Here is a 16,198-nt window from a genome sequence, read left to right as displayed (position 1 = left end):
AGAGAGAGGGCCAGGTCACACACGCAAGTCCGCCCGGCCTGAGGACACGGAGAAGCACCTGCGCTAGCCACCGCGCACGTCTACAGGCTGCGCAGTCTGCACAAAGCCTGCACAGGACGCAGCGTAGACAGCCACCACCTGAGAGGGCAGCTCTGAGCTTAGAAGTGCCAGAGTTCATGGCCACCCTAACTGCTAGGCTGTCTCGGTCTGCCGCCGCCGCCGGCGGCTCTAAGTCAAGTGGAAGCCGGGGAAGGTCTCCAGCGGAGGCCCCACACTGAGAAGGAAGGGCTACGTGGTCCCCAACCTCCTGAAGCGAGCTGGTAAAGCAGAGCAGGTGTGGGCCTTACCTTCATGGTTATACAGGTGATTAAACCAGAACTCCAGGGACCGGAGGCTGCAGAAAGACGGGTCAAAGGGTGAGTCTAGTGGGTATGGGCAGACAGTGGGGCCCCAGCAGGGCGCACAGGGGCAGACACAGGGAGGAATACAGAGGAGCATGCAGGTGGGCGCTGCCTGGGTCACCCTGTACTGCAACTCTGGAAAGTCAATGGGGCGAGCGAGGTCACAAGTCAGTGATCTCTCCTCCGGATGGAGGGGCTCTGCATAGGTGAGGGTGACCACTGAGAGGAAAGGCTGTGGGGAAGGGGAGCGAGCGGCTAGAGCTAGAAGCGGAGCTGGGGCTGAGAGGGTCACAGTCTGCAGACCCGGGACAGGGGCTCGTGAACATGGAAGAGCGCCGAGGGTGGTGGTGCACTGCCTGTCTGGACGCTGCAGGCATGCCTCTGTCTGGTGCCAGGCAGCTGGCCCCTCAGAGGCAGCCGGTGGGGCCGGCTGCTGGGCCACTGCGCACACTCACTTGAGCAGGCCGAGGATGAAGGCGTTGAAGCGCATGGTGTGGCTGGTGAGCTCCGGGAACTGGCTGACTTTGTTGGAAAGGCCATGCAAGACCTTGGTGGACGGGCCTGGGGAGAAGACGGGATTGAGGGTCACACTTGTAACTTCCGGAACCCTAAATTCAGTCTGGAGTCCAGCGTCGTGATCTAGTGTTACCTAGCTGTGTGGACGCCTCCACCACGCTCCAAGGCGTGTTTTTACGCTGGCCAATGATCACATCTAGTACGAAGGCCTTGAGCCCGTCCTCCAGCACAGCTTGGACGGCAGGACACAAGTACTTGAGGACCAGGTGGCCGACATTGGGGCTCACAGAGCTATTCCCCAGCTTAGCCTGCAGACACAAGAGGGCAGCAATGAGGAGCCTGACCTGTTCTCATGTGCTAAGCCCTCCTGCCCCCACCCCCAACCATTTCCATCCCTGGGCTCCAATTCCAGGCTCTGGATTCAAGAGAGCAAGGGGGAGTGACAGCACATGGGCCGAGTCACCCTACCTTGACGCCAGGGTCTCGGCTTGTGCCAAAATGGGCCACGATAAGGTCCACAGCCGTGTTGACAGCTTTTACCAGCCCTGTGAGGAAGACTGATGAGACTCACGCAGTGGAGGCTGAGCCCTTGGTGGGAAGAAGCTGCCCCACCCACCCTTGTCCCTACCCACCCAGCATCTCACTGCCCTGTCATCTCAGTAGTTGGCTCTTCTCTTCACGGAGGGCTCTCCCCTCGCTGACCTTTGTGTCTCACTTAGCTCTACAAGCAACTCTCCCTCGTCCCCTGCCAAGCTCCCGCCCCTCGGCCCACACTTACGCTGGTTTATTTTACAAGTGCTGGGATTAAAGTTGTTTGCCACCATGCCCAGTCAAGTGTTTTAAGACAGGGACTCACTATGTACCCCTGGCTGTCCTGGAGCTGACCAGCCTAGCCCAGAACTGAGACCCACCGGCTCTGCCTCCCAAGTGCCAGGACTAAAAGGCACATACCACCATGCCAGGCTCCAGCAAAAACCTAAAATCCTGTGTCAGTCTCTTTCAGTGGGCTGGATCTGCCGAGGAGAGGGCCGGAGACTGATTCCTAGGTTCCTGGCACACGACCTTCGCTCACTCACACACTACACAAACACGACACCACAGCTCTCCCCTAACGCTCACAGCCCCCTGTGTTGGTATCTGGGCTTTAGACAGAGGCGTTCTGGAGGATCAGCTAGCAGGGCACCAGGGACAGCAGGTAATGACACCAATGCCTGGACCAGGCTGGGTGTTGACAGGCACCTTTTTTCTGAAGTATATCAATGGAAATGGCCTCCGAGTTGCCATCTGGAGACAGACAAAACTCAGCTGGAGGCTTCTCAGTTAAGGAAAAGGGGTCCTGGAGGTCAGGGCAGGTCAATGATAATGGCTTTGCAACCTGACCTGGAAAGAAGAGAAAAACAATATCCCGAGAGGCTCTTCCCAGGTGTTCTTGGCTCAGCTGAGTGCCTTACACCCGCTAAGGCCAACTGGCCCCTTCCCCCGCCCTTCCCACTAGCCCTGGGTACACCAGGGGTCTTGGCTACACACCGTTCAGCCGGCAATTCAGATGGCTGGCAGTGCCGAAAGAGCCGGGGAACTCAGAGATGGGGTTTCTGCGGGCCAGCAGAGCTTCCTGTGGCCTTCGATCCAGACTTCCTGACAAACCAGGTGGCCCTAATGGGTTCTTCCTCCTGTATTCCCGCCACTTGAGGGCTTGTGGGGAGAGATGGTTGGCTGGAAGCAGAACAGATGAGAGGGAGAGTTAGAAGGAGACAGCCTTTCATGTCCCCACAGCAGCCCGCATTGACATCTGCAGACACTGTGGATGTGACCCCTGCAGAAAGCATACGAGACCATTCAAAGGAGAGGTGGGATTGCTTGGGCTGCGGATGCATACCATTGCTGGACCTGGAGGCCATGCTGCCCTCACCACCTCCTCGAGCCAGACTCTCTGCCCGGGTAAAGCCAGATCTCCAGGAGCCCAGAGGTGGCAAGCTTCCTGTACCATGAAGTCGGTACTCAGCCAAGGTCGGAACCTTCTGGTCCTCCTTCTGCAGCTGCTGGGAGATGGCAGGCCGAACAGTGGGGCAGGTGTAGCCCCATGGGGGTAGACTTTCTGCTGCTGTGGCCTGCTCAGGAGCGGGAGAGCAGGAGGTAGAGGCAGATGAGTCAGTGCTAGGCCCAAAGGGGCCGGCACTCCGGACTGGGGAGTAGCTTCCCAGGGGTGATGGCCTGGAGGTCTCCACTTCAGGCCCAGCTTTTCTGGCACCTCCGCCAGTGGTCTGGGATGTGAATGCCTGTGGCTCTTCTGAGGGAGCTGGGGCTGGGCCCTGAGCAGTGGAGATGACCAGCGTGGCAGGCTGCTGTGCCCGGCCGCAGCCCGAGAGGCTGTAGAGCTGGGAGAGGCTGTGGAGGGCCCGGGCCTTGGCCAGCTGCTTCGGGAAGTGATGCTGGAACACAAAGGGCTGGATGGGCAGCGAGGTTGGCCTCTGCTCCTTACTGTAGCGAAGGACCGGCCAGCTTTCAGTGCCACCCCCTGCAGCGACAGGAATGGAGAAGCACTGAGACAGAGACACCGAAACCTGCGTGAGAAGACAAGCAGGGCCAGCAGACGATACCCCACGGAAACTGCGGGCAAGCCTGGGCTCACGGGCCTGACAGGAGCAGGTGGAGGGACCCTGCTCCTCCTTGTAAACATGCCATGTGCCTTGTCGTCTGGACTGTCTGCCTCTCCACCCTCTGAACTCCAGAGGTGTTAAGGTGCTACCTCACGGAGCACAGCCTTTCTTGCAAAGGAGGTTGTATTTCAGCCTTTCACACAGACGGCTCCCGAGCCCACAGCTTGAAGTTCGCCTTCTTGACCGCCCTGCTGTGGGGCTTTGCTCTTATTTTAAACAAAAACAGCCTTGCTAGAAAGACCGCTCCCAAGCCGTGTCTACTGTCATCTGTCTGCCTGCTCTTCCTGATGCCTTTCCATTTCTGTCAATTGTAGAGCCGCTTACAGTCTCCCAGAGTTGCTAACCTCAAGCTCCCACCTACCCCTCACCCTCATCCACTCACTCACACACCCCTTAGTTTCTGAGCAAATGCAGCAGCAAGACACTTGCAGCCAAACCAGCCTTTCTGTCTCTACGCAGCCACGATCCTGCTCTCCACGATCCTCTCACGGGAACTTCAACAGCTATGTCTATTTTCCCTGAAAAGGGATGTGTTATCCAGCTCTGCTTTTTTTTTTTCCAGCAAGTTTTCAGGTCAGTGTTCCTTAAAACTGAGGTCCACTGCTCGTGCTGCAGATATTGGAATGAACACAAGGTGGCGCCACATACGCTTACAGGGCCTGGGCCCCTGGGCGTGGCTCAACTCTAACAGGCAGGAATTCATTTCTCCACAGATCAAGAGACTCAACTTACTTTTGTTTTGAGACAGGCTCTCATGTAGTTCAGGCTGACTTTGAACTTGCTATGTGGCTAAGATTGACCTTGCCTCAACCTCCAAGTGTTGGAGTTACAAATAGGAGCCACCCTGCTACAGACTGATCAGGGAAATTTAGAGGCTTTAAGTCAGTGTTTCAAGTTAAGGTCACTCAACAGGAAACAGCAGAGGCAGACTTTTGCCCAAGCCGGAGCCTGGCTCTGTGGGCCAGTGTTCTCCACGGCATCACAGTACAACACACAGTGACGTCAGGCTGGGTTCGCCAGGCTCTTTCTTATTTCATCAGTGAGTCACGAGGGATGGGTACGCAGCCTCAGGGAAGTGTCTGAGAATCACGCTCGGGGGAGATTGTCAAACTGCGCCCTCACAACCTCAGTGCCCAGAGGACACTCACCCTCCTGCTATGTTCCAGTCACACTGCAGCCAGCCCTTTATCATACCATATTCATTAGCATCATTAGCCCTGTACTTGTCCCTGCCTGAGATCCTAGCACCACCCTTCCTGGTCAGACCTCTGGCCAAGGAAGCCTCTCACCCTGTTTCATTTCTTTCTTTTAAAGTGTTGGGAAAAAAAAAAAAAAAAAAAAAAAAAAATATATATATATATATATATATATATATATAAAGATTTACTTATCATTTATGCAGTGTTCTGCCTGCATGCCAGAAGAGGGCACCAGATCCCACTATAGATAGTTGTGAGCCACCACGTGATTGGTGGGAATTGAACTCAGGACCTTGGGAAGAACAGCCAGTGCTCTTAACCTCTGAGCTATCTCCCTGGCCCCAGAAATTGTTTCTTCGTGTGCTTCCTGTTACTTATCACAGGATTTCTGGGAAAGTAGGGACCAAACAGTCAAATGAATGAATCTCAAATCACCTTATATAAATCTAATTTTCTGAAAAATAAATTTATCTTATCTCCTGTGATTATTGGTCAAAGAATAAAGACAATGTTCTCAGGCATGTAGGTACCCATAGCTTCCATGAGTTAGGTGGCTCTCTTCCAAATTCTCACGGTAGCCAGTCTCTCACGAATTCTTCTCTCCCCACTGGGGCCTGAATTTAGTCTACTGTACCTAGGCAGGCCCTGTACTGAGCTCACTGCAGTTTTCCTCCTCTAGCCCCATTTTAAAGTACAGTCTTATTAGGTACAAGTACAGAAATATGAGGCCTATCTTCCTTCCACTTAACCACACTTCAAGGCTGAACGGACTCTTCTCAACCGTAGCTTTATGACAATGACAGCTTCATTAGCATTTAGATAGAGTATATCTGAATCATCTATTTAGTCCTACTCTTTAAGAAAATACCGTATAAACAAAACAAAAAACAAACAAAAAACTGCTGGGAGGGGGCTGGAGAGATGGCACAGAGGTTAAGAGTACTGGCTGCTCTTCTAGGGGTCCTGAGTTCAGTTCCCAGAAATCACATGGTGGCTCACAACCATCTATAATGATACCTAATGCTCTCTTCTGGTGTGCAGGTGTACATGCAGACAGAATATTGTATACATAATAAGTAAATAAATAAATCTTTAAAACACAAACAACAACAACAAAAAAACCTGCTGGGTGGTGTTGGTGGCGCACGCCTTTAATCCCAGCACTGGAGAGGCAGAGGCAGGTGGATTTCTGAGTTTGAGGAGAACCTGGTTTAGAGTTTCTAGGACAGTCAGGGCTACACAGAGAAACCCTGTCTCAAAAACAAAACAAAAAACAAAAAAAGAGAACGCTGTCCTCTGCTGCATGTGTCTACACATGCCCGAGCACAGAGGCAGAGGCAGGGGGAGACCCCAAACTCAAATCCTCCTCACTGTTCTCAAGATAAGGCGTGGGGCAGAAGAATGAGTTTAGAACAGGGGTTAGTTCTACCGTCTGCGAATACCCAACAAGGTTTCTCCCTTTTCTCTGAGAAGGTTCTTAACAGGACTCAGCAGAGACCACAGCACATCGTGAACGTGGGTGTAGCCCAGCTCCTGAGTTCCCCGGGAAGCCAGTCAGCGCTCACGGTGTCAGGAGAGGCTATCAGCTCTGCTGGGACATACCAGCACATCTGTCTTTACCTCTGTGCATGTGTTTGGAAACTGCTGACTCAAGGAGACCTCTGCTTTATTACTTTTGTTCTATCAGGATTTGGCAAGACCCCCTTTTCTGAATGTCGACCCTGATCATCAGGTCCCTCATGAGGCATTTCAGCTTTTTCCTGTCATTCCCAAACTGGTTTTTCCTTGGCCACTCATAATTCAATAACCTCATGCGCCGAGTTTAAAAAGGGTGTGCAGAATCCAGGGAGAAGACCCAGGACCAGTCTCTGGAGACCTGCCTCAGTAGAAAAGTTGTGCTGGGTCCTGGGAATGAGGCTCTGCTGGTAACTTTTTCCTTCTACCATGTAGAGTTCAGGATCAAACAACCTGTTAGCAAATGCCTTTATTGGCTGAACCATCTAAGTGACTAAATAAAAATATTTAAATTAAAAAAATTAAAAATTTCTTTAAAATTTTTAGTACAGTAAAAATTCTTTACTGGCTGGCCCTCTCCTTCTATCTCTTTTTCTCTTTCCTTTCCCATTTTCTTTTCTATGTGGTGTGTGTATGTATGTGCGTGTGCATGCATGTATGTTTGTATGTGTGAGTACTTGTGGAGGCTCCAGGTTGATACTGGGAATCGTGCTTGATCACTCATCTTCCTTATTCACTGAAGCAGGGTGTCTCAGTCTAACCCAGAGCTCTTGGAGATGGCCAGTGCTGACAGTTGGCTCGCTCTGGGCAGCCTCTGCCTTCTGCGGGCTGCCATGCCTACCAGGCATCTGTGGTAATAACTGACAAGGTGCCACCTCTCTAGACCCCTTTTAAAATATTTAAACAAATTGAGACAATGTAGCCCTGGCTGGCCTGGAATTTGCGATGTAGAACAAACTGACCTCAAACTCACAGAGATCCACCAGCCTCTGCCTCCTGAGTGCTGGGAATAAAGGTGTGGGCCACCACGCCTGGGTAAAATACAAATTTTAATCACCACTGCATGTGTGCATGTACATGCGTGGAGCCGGAGGGCCGCTCTGCAGAGCTGTTTCTTTCCTTTCCCGCTTATCTGAATTCTGAGGATTGAATTCAGGTTGCACGGTCCAACGGCAAGTGCTGAATACCTGCAGGGCCTCTCATTGGCCCAATCTTAACCCCTGACTGATTCTCCAGCCTTTGCTTCCTTAATGCGGAAATTACAGATGTGCCCACCAGCCCAGCTTCATCTCCTTAAACCACAGTACCCCAGGCGCCTCTCTTGTTTACTTTACACTTCCACACATTCTTCCCGGATGACCAGTTTTAACTACCATTCCCTCCTTTCTTCCCTCCCCGAGACAGGGTCTCACTGTGTCCCTGGCTGAGCAAACAAAGCGGCATCTTGGGACACACAGAGGCCGCTCTTGCTCCAGGAACATTCTAGTCTTAGTGACTTTCTCAGTCCAGTAACTTTGGCAGCCTCTGTCAGGAAGACCTTCTCCACAGCTTCTACCCAAACCACCAAGGATCTTTCCAAAGTGCAAGTCAAAATGTGCCGCAGAGCAAGCGGAAAAGCAAACCGAACAACAGCAGCACAGAGGCTCTCCTGACGAAAGTCCTTTGTTTCACCCCCAGCCTCCAGGCTGCTAAATTAGTCTCCTGCAGTTCCTGGAAAGCCAAGATTCCAAGCCTGTGCGCTTTTGTGCAGACTTCTGTGAGCCTAGAATGTTCTCAGAAGAGTGTCTACAAATCTACCCCTACTCTTTCTTCAGGCTTAAACGTAAGCTGCTGAGTTCTCCCAGACACAGCACTCTGAGATATTCCTAGTGGCTTAGCCCCCGGCCCTTTGCATGTCCCTCCTTGAGGACACTGTCTCTTGAAATGCAAAATAAAGGCCTGGCTTAGGGAGGCCACATGGCGCTGAGGGGTCAAGGTTCAGTTCTGGGTTTTTTTTGTTTTGTTTTGTTTTTTTCTTAAAGAAGGGTGGTCTCATTTTGTTGCTCATGCTGGCTGGCCTCAAGCAATTCTCCTGCCTCAGCCTTCTAAGGCACATGCCTAGGTTTCAGGCTCTTTAGTACAAGATTACACCAATGATCAAAGAATAAACCGGTGTTACCCACTCTTTTTCCCTCACTTGTCTTAGATACTGCAGATCCCTGGGTGTCTACAACTGACCACAGGCCCTGTCTCTTCCAGTAGTTCCTTCAGGGTTTTCCAGGACAGCAGTCTCCAAGTACCAATCATCTGTCTACTTGGCAGTCTGTTCTCCCGGTCCCCACCCCCGCCAGGGGCAGCACTGCGCCAGACCCCAGAGGCCCAGGCTGGTGCCGAGTGCATGCATGCCCTGGTACTCTGTCAGCTCCTTACCGTCAGCTCTTGCATCTCTCTGGGCACGGCTGTTGGCTGGGCTCCCTGGGAGAGTAGGCCCAGGATCAATCAGCGGGGCCGAGGGGCCCTGCTCAGCAGCTCTGAGGCTAGGAAGCAGAATCTCACTGGACTGGGAGGCCTGACAAACTTGGGTGGACCAGGGTTCTGGGCCAAGGAGGTCCAGGCTTGGCCCCAAGGGCATGGATGGTAGGCTATGGCTACACCGAGTGCCCTCATCAGGGGGGCCTGCCCTATCTTGCCGGGCTCCTTGGATGAGTGGGAACTCATGGGAAGACTCTCCAACGCTCACCCGAAGGGGCGGGGAGCCAGAACCTGCAGCTTTCTTCCGGCCTTTGGCCAACTCAGCAAAAGAGGTAACCCTCCTGGGTGGGGAGGCAGGCCCGGTTAGGGCTGCAGGGCCCTCACTTAAGCGCACTGGGCAACTCAGCATGCGTTCCAGTGAGCCCAGGCGGACAGGGGGACTGCGCTCCAGGCTCCGATCATAGCTTCGAGAGCGCTGCCGGCCGGTGCTGAGGTTGGGGGGGGAAGTATTTGTGTACACCTGCCCTTCGAGTACAGGGGGGCCCATGGCAGTTGCTGCTTCTGCTGAGGAAGCCACTGGCGCGTGTTCCTCTGGCTCCACGTCTGGCTTCTGGAAGAGGTAATACTCAGAGGGCTGACTGGGGTCTGGGTCTGAGCCAGGGCCTGGTGGAGGACTTATCTTGGTGTGTTCTTCAGAGCAGCTGGTGATGGAGGAGCCAGCTGGGCTTGGGGAGGACTGCGAGGACAGGTCACAGGTGACGAGTTTATAGTAATTCTGTGTGGCCACCACAAGGCGGGCCTGGCTCTGGAAGCAGGCTGTGAGGTCGGCCACAGCCGGGCAGGGCTCACAGTGTGGGCGGTAGGAGTTGCAGTTGGCATCGAGCTCCGGAGAAGAGGCGTGAGGACAGCCACAGCCCTCTTCCCTGTCCCCATCTTCAGGGTGGTGGGACTCACAGGACATTTTTGACTCAGCTGGGGAGGGCTGTAGGTCCAGGTAGAAGGCTCCAGGGTCTGAGTGGCTGCAGAAGGGCTGAGGGACAGAGTTGAGGTTGGCACGGGCGCTGCCATGCATCTTATTGTAGAGGGTGCTGAATGTGACCAGCACACCGTCTGAACTGGTGCAGGATGAGTCGCTGGCGCAGCCCATGGACTGGTCGGCTGCCTCGGACTGACTGGACGTGCTGCTGTAGTGGCAGTGCCGAGCTCCCAAGCCAGGCTGTCCAGGGTTTCCTGGCGATTCATCTGAACTGAGCTTCCACTCTTGTTCAAAGGAAAAGCCAGAGGTGTCACTGGCTCCCCCTCCGCTGCCGCTCCCACCAGGTCCCCCACACTCGTCCAGCTCCATCGTCTCCGCTTCCAGCTCGGGCCTGCAGCAGTGGCTGGAGCTGCTCTGGGTACCCAAGGTTGTCGCTGGCTCCTGTTCCTGCCCCTCCACCACTCCAGGCCGACTGCGTGTTGTACTCCATGGCCTGCCCAGTCCAGGGCCGGACGGTGGCAGCTGGAAAGAAGACAGGTGGAAGGTGGGCTGGCCGGTGCTATGCAGGTGAAAGGACTGCTGGGTGGCGCTGTCACCGGTGCTGTCATCGTACAGGTCACCGAGTCCCGTCTCACCCGCACCTTCTTGCACCAAGAAGGGGTTGTGCCGTTTGGGAGCCACAGGGCCTCTTCCGTCCCGGCTCCTACTCTTGGTGCTGTCTGAAGACCGCACAGACGGCCCTGGAGCCGAGCGCAGACTGCTGAACAGCAGGGAGTCAGCCTGCCCCAGGTCTTGGTCAGGCTGAGCAAGGCCCAGCTCGGGTGGGCAGAAGGGATTGGGCCTTGTGCCCCCACCTCCTGCACCTGCCCCGCCCCGGCACTGCCTGTCTGGGACTTGGCAGTGCACTAAGGGGATATGGTGGACGATGAGGGTCTCTCCGGTCAGCTTAGGGGGGCTATCCATTCTGGAAAGTTCCAGCAAGGGCATCAACAGCACCAGACACTGCCTTTGGAGCCCAGTGGGGCAGAACACATTTCATCAGGAGAGCTTGGTACCTGGAACGAGGAAAAGAAAGGGAACCTAATGTCACCTCCCTGGAAATCGGGGACAGGCCCTTCCCCAAATTATTTTCAGATGCACAAGAATCCAAGAGGAATACAGGCTCTGGGCCCAGGGGAGTTGTGAGAGCTCAGACTAACTACATAGTGGGGCACCGCTACAAACACTCCCTGCGCGGCGCAGGTCCAGGTCTGGGGCCTCTTCATTTTAAGGTCACTGTGTCTGCAACTGCAAGAAAGGCCAGGCCTCTTTAGATGCACATATGGAAATATAGGTGCTCAGGGACATGTTCCCCTTCCTTCTTTCTGAAAAATTACACACACCTCTTTATTGATTTAGACAGTGTGTGGTTGTATGTATGTGTGTGCCACAGAGTGTGTTCAGAGGTCAGAGGAAAACTGTGGGAGTTCTGTTCTCTCCTTCCACCATCTGATTTCCAGGGAGTGAACTCAGGTTGTCAGGTTTGGTGGCAAGCGTATTTAGCTGCTGAAGTACCTCTCAGGCCTTCCCATTCTGTAAGCAGTAAATAATGACTAATCACACACACACTCTCTCTCTCTCTCTCTCTCTCTCTCATGTGCATATGTTTGTACTCACACGCACATATGCACACATCCACAGAGGTGGAATAGTGACATAACTAAGAAAAACCCATGAAGGAAGTCTGGACAGCACAAGAAGCTATGCCTCAGTGGCATGGGGGAAAATTTGGACTTATATACTCACACAAATCAGCTTTAATTTTGTGAGAAATTATTTCAAAACATACTGTACCAGCTGACTAAAGACTGTCAGCCTGACCCTTCTGGCCTCTGTGAGTCCTGGAATGTGTGTGTCCCCGGTTATAAATATCCAGCTACTGCAGCAGAGCTGCATAAACACAGTGGAGGGGGTATTACATGGCTGCAAGTATGGTGATGCCAACATCTCCCTCCTATGGGGTGTGTGTGGCCACTTTTATCCCCATTACATCACTCTATCACACCTTACACAAGACCTGGCAAACATGGGGCCTAATACAACCCTGATGCTTGTTTAGGTCAGAGGTCAGAACCTTTAACGTGCCCCAATTTGGCTTTGTTTTAGCCTAGAGCTGTGGTTCTCAACCTTCCTAATACTGCACCCCTTAATATAGTTCTCATGTTGTGGTGACCCCCAAACATAAAATTATTTTGTTGCTACTTCATTACTGTGATTTTGCTGCTGTTGTGAGTTACAATGTGCTCATGTGTAATGATATGCAGGATATCTGATGCGTAACCCTCTGAAAGGGGGTCGTGGCCCACGTGTTGAGAACCAGTGGCCTAGAACCTTCTAGAAAGTCTCCATCCAAGCTTTTCTTCTAAAGAGTAAAGTTCTCTCAACTGTGAGGTCCTCTGGTCTCTTGGCCCTGTGGAGGAAGCTCTCAAACTCTCACTTCCTGAGCTGTCAGATCTAGGCCCTGTCTCTCCTAAGATCCCTGTGACTAACTTCTGATCTGTCAGTCTCTCACCACTCCCTTCTGATTCCTATTTTTTTCCCTTTACCTGCTCTGGCTCTAAATCCCTTACTTTCTCTTAGTCATTGAACTGAACCTTTGATACCTCCGATTTCTCACAGTTTAACTCATTTAGACCAAAGGAACACAGCAAAGCGCCAGGCAAGTTATGAATGCCCAAGGACACGCACAGGAAATACAGAAAAGGAAAAATGCAAATGTCCTGCAACTATACGCATGAGGGACAATTATAGTAAGCTGGAATTAAACATCGTTATATATTACAATTTTGTGCGTTAAACCACAGTAAAATGACTCCTGAGGGGCAGTCTGCTTTACTGGATTTGTAAGGCCGTATTGTGTTGAGCTTGGATGTGGGAAGGCAAAAGCTAGAGAAGTTAAACTAAGTGACAGGATTAAGAGTTATAGAAGAAAAAATAAGAATAAAAAAAGTTTTGAGACAGACCTATCTTATGTATCATAGTGTGGTCTCCAAATCCATACCTAGCGGAGGGTGACCTTGAATTCCTGGTCTTCTAGCCTCCGTGTGCAAGGATCACCATGCCCAGTTCACATGGTGCTGAGAACTTAACCCAGGTCTTCATGTATGCCAAGCAAAAACTCTCCCCACTAGGCTGCACTGTCAGTGCCAAGAGTAAGCCATGGGAAGCCTAACCCACGGTTAAACATCTCTGCTTCTAAGGTTACCCCTAAAAAGGTAAAAACTGAGCCACGGAGATAGGCCAGTTAGTAAAGTGCTGGCCACACAAGCATGAAGACCTGAATTTGATCCCCAGAATATGTATTAAGAAAGCAGGGCACAGAGTGCACACTTGGGAGCCCACCACTGAGAAGCAAAGGCGGGCAACTTCTTAGGACTCTCTGGCCAACTTAGCCTGCTTCATGAACCCCAGGCCAGTGAGAGAGCCTGCCTCAGAAACAAGGTCCCGAGTAATGACCCCTGACGCTGACTTCTGGCCTACAGGCACTCTCTCAGACATACACATGAAAGTGAAGAGCCAGCCCACAGAGTGGGAGAAACTATTTTATAACCATACTTCTGACAGCAGTTTCCAGTCAAAGTACACAAAGAACTCTCACAATTTCTTTCTTTCTTTTTTCTCTTTTGAGAAAGGCCTCCCTGTGTATCTCTGGCTGGTCTTGGACTCACAATGTAGACAAGGCTGGTTTTGAACTCACATAAATCTACCTGCCTCTGCCTGCAGAGAACTGGAATTAAAAGTATGTGCCACCATGTCCAGTACTGAATATATGTGTGTTAGCAAGATGCAAAGATGAGCAATATCATTAGTCACAAAGAAAGTAAGGACCCTAGATACAAGCCCAGATACAACTGCACTCCCAACAGGATGCCCAACCCAAAATATACAGGTAACAGCAGGTACTATGATGGCATGGAGAAATGAGAACCGTCACACACGGCTGAGGGCATCATATTGTTCAGGCCCTTAAAAACAATCGTCCGACAGTCCCTCGGAACGTTACAGAGGCTCATCCTCGAGACCCAGCAAGCCCACCTCTAGGCCTGTACCGGAAGGGAACGGAGAAGTTAGCGTAAAGATGCTCACAACAACATCATCTGCAGCAACCACAAAGTGGCAAGACTCCAAAACCTGTCAGCTAATGGATGGAGAAGTAAAATGGAATGTATTTCCCATTATTTTATATACCAGCTAAAAATGAGTACAAATGTGATATACACATGCAATGGAAAAGCAGTGACTCACTAGTACATGCCGCAACACGAATGAACCTTAAAAGACAATATTAAGAACAAGCTGCCACAAAAGACTCTTTTATCTGGTGAATAATAATGTGCAACAGGGAGACTGGCTGCAAGGGAAGGCAGATTCGTAGTTTCCCAGGGCTGGGGGCTGGGAGATCTTTGTAGGGTGATAAAACGGTTTTGCTCTCAGACATTGATAACGAATATTCTGTGACAGTGAATACACTGGCATATGGATTCTATCTCAATAAGGCTACCCCAGGCTAGCCAAGTGTACAGAGGAAGATCCTGTCTCAAAAACCAAAAATCAAAACCCACAAAAGGATCCACGACACAGGGCAACAACAGGGTGTCCTAGAGGAATTCCAGTGAGGACCCAGCACTGATGGTGCAGCGGAAGCCAGAGGCCTCCAACCAGGCCAATGACTCAGTGCAACGAACATTTGCAAGTAAAACAGTGTGGACAAAAGGGTGCGCTGTGGGACGCGCTACAGCTTCCACGATGAGATGTCTTTTTCTTTTTGGGGGGAGGTTATAAGAGCGAAGGGCAGGTACGAAGAGATGGGGAGGTGAGTGGGACTGTGGTGAATGATATGAAATTCACAAAGAATCAATCGAAGGTTAAATAATAGTAATAAAAAGAAGGCACCTGGACGAAGCTGTCCCTGACCTTCGGTGGGTGCCCAATCTCCTTTAAGGCACCATGTTCAAGAGACATTCACAAGTAACAGAGTTAGGAAAAAACAAAAAGAAAAAAACAAGAAAGAAAGAAAGGAAAGAAAGCAGAGAAAGAGGAGAGGTGGGGGTATACGCCCTTAATCCCAGCACTCAGGAGGCAGAGGCAGGAGGCTCTCTAAGCTCAAGGCCAGCCTGTCTACAGAGTGAGGTACAGGACAGCTAGGGCTACACAGAGAAACCCTGTCTTGAAAATAGAAACAAAACGAAGCAAGCAAGCAAGCAAACACACAAACAAAAAACCAAAACCCCAAAAACCCAAAACTCAAAAACAGAACAAAAAGAAAAGAAGCCAGGCTGTGGCGGCGTACACCTTTGATCTCAGCACTAGGGAGGCAGAGGCAGGCAGATCTCTGAGTTCCAGGCCAGCCAGACAGCCGAGAGAGGGGAGAGGATGTTCTAGCCCACAGAATGGCTCCTACATACATTTGTGGAAAAGCAAATGTACAGAGTGTACATATGGGAGGGTGCTGACAGTTGTTTTACATCTCTCTTCCAGACTAGAATGCAGGTCAGAGGTCAGACACAAAATTAAATCTGTAGCACTAGAGCTTAGAACCTGGCAGTGGACCGTTTTACTCATTACAAAAAAAAAAAAAATCCTTATTACTGAGCTGCAATTTATTCTGCCAAATATAAATTCTGTATCAGACATCTTTCTTGCAATGTTTTCTCTAAATCTATGGTTTAGAGATCTGTCTGTCTGAGTCCCTCCATCCCACCCTGACCCTTCAGTACTGGCTGCTAGGAAGCATGAGCATCTGCACATTTTCCTTAGGTCTGTAAGCAGTAAACCTGTTTAAGGGTGTGTGTAGCTCAAGCTGGCCTTGCCTCCACCTCCTGGGAGCCGGGATTAAAGGGGTGTGTCACCATACCTGGCTCTTGGTCACATTTTCACAAAGTACCCCTCTTTGCTAGGGACTGACTCTCAGGCCTGGTAGGGTGGACTGGTCACGGAGCCCAACTGCACCTTTTCACTATGTATGCCGCAGTCCATGGGCTGTCACAGGTATCCAAGGAGGCGGGGCCATCTCATTTTAAAACTTAGAAAGCTAGGTCTGGTGGCACAGGTACCCAGGAGGATTACAGTTCAAGGACTGCACGGGGTACTGAGTGAGTTCAAGGCAGTCTGCACAATGCATCATTTTGTGTAACTCTATTTCAGAATAAAAAGTAATGAAAGGGAGAGAGTGACACAGTGGTCTAAAAATGCTTGTTTCTCAAGGAGGACCCAGGTTCAGTTCCTGGCACTCACATGGTGGCTCACAACCAAACCAAATTCCAGTCCCAAGACATCCAACGCTCTCCTTTGATCTCTGTGGGTACCAAGCATATGGCATACATACATGCATACATACAAACAGACAGACACACATACATACAGGCAAAACACTCACTCAACATATATTTCTTTTAAAGCAGAAGAGGGGCCCAGAGATATGGCTCAGTGCCAGTGTACTCTGCA

At 51.3% G+C, this 16,198-nt stretch overlaps 1 protein-coding gene across 3 annotated transcripts in view; it reads right to left on the bottom strand.

The window, feature by feature from the left end:
- Positions 1-16,198, bottom strand: part of Rusc2 (RUN and SH3 domain containing 2) — a 44,696-nt gene that overhangs the window by 1,825 nt on the left and 26,673 nt on the right. For 2 of the 3 annotated variants that reach the window (XM_060378569.1, XM_021658451.2), the window contains exons 2-9: positions 8,698-10,770; positions 2,794-3,432; positions 2,445-2,630; positions 2,157-2,297; positions 1,386-1,462; positions 1,051-1,225; positions 857-962; positions 348-394 (exon numbers count right to left, since the gene is read on the bottom strand). In XM_060378569.1, the coding sequence (XP_060234552.1) occupies positions 348-394; positions 857-962; positions 1,051-1,225; positions 1,386-1,462; positions 2,157-2,297; positions 2,445-2,630; positions 2,794-3,432; positions 8,698-10,702 (3,376 nt within the window). In that variant the 5' untranslated portion in view covers positions 10,703-10,770. The remainder of the gene's footprint in view (positions 1-347; positions 395-856; positions 963-1,050; positions 1,226-1,385; positions 1,463-2,156; positions 2,298-2,444; positions 2,631-2,793; positions 3,433-8,697; positions 10,771-16,198) is intronic. The other variant, XM_060378579.1, reaches the window with a different exon arrangement.

Source organism: Meriones unguiculatus, chromosome 1, assembly GCF_030254825.1.
Source record: "Meriones unguiculatus strain TT.TT164.6M chromosome 1, Bangor_MerUng_6.1, whole genome shotgun sequence".
Taxonomy (NCBI): Eukaryota; Metazoa; Chordata; class Mammalia; order Rodentia; family Muridae; genus Meriones; species Meriones unguiculatus.
The sequence above is the reverse complement of the archived record's forward strand: the minus strand, read 5'-3'. Positions and strand labels throughout refer to the sequence as shown.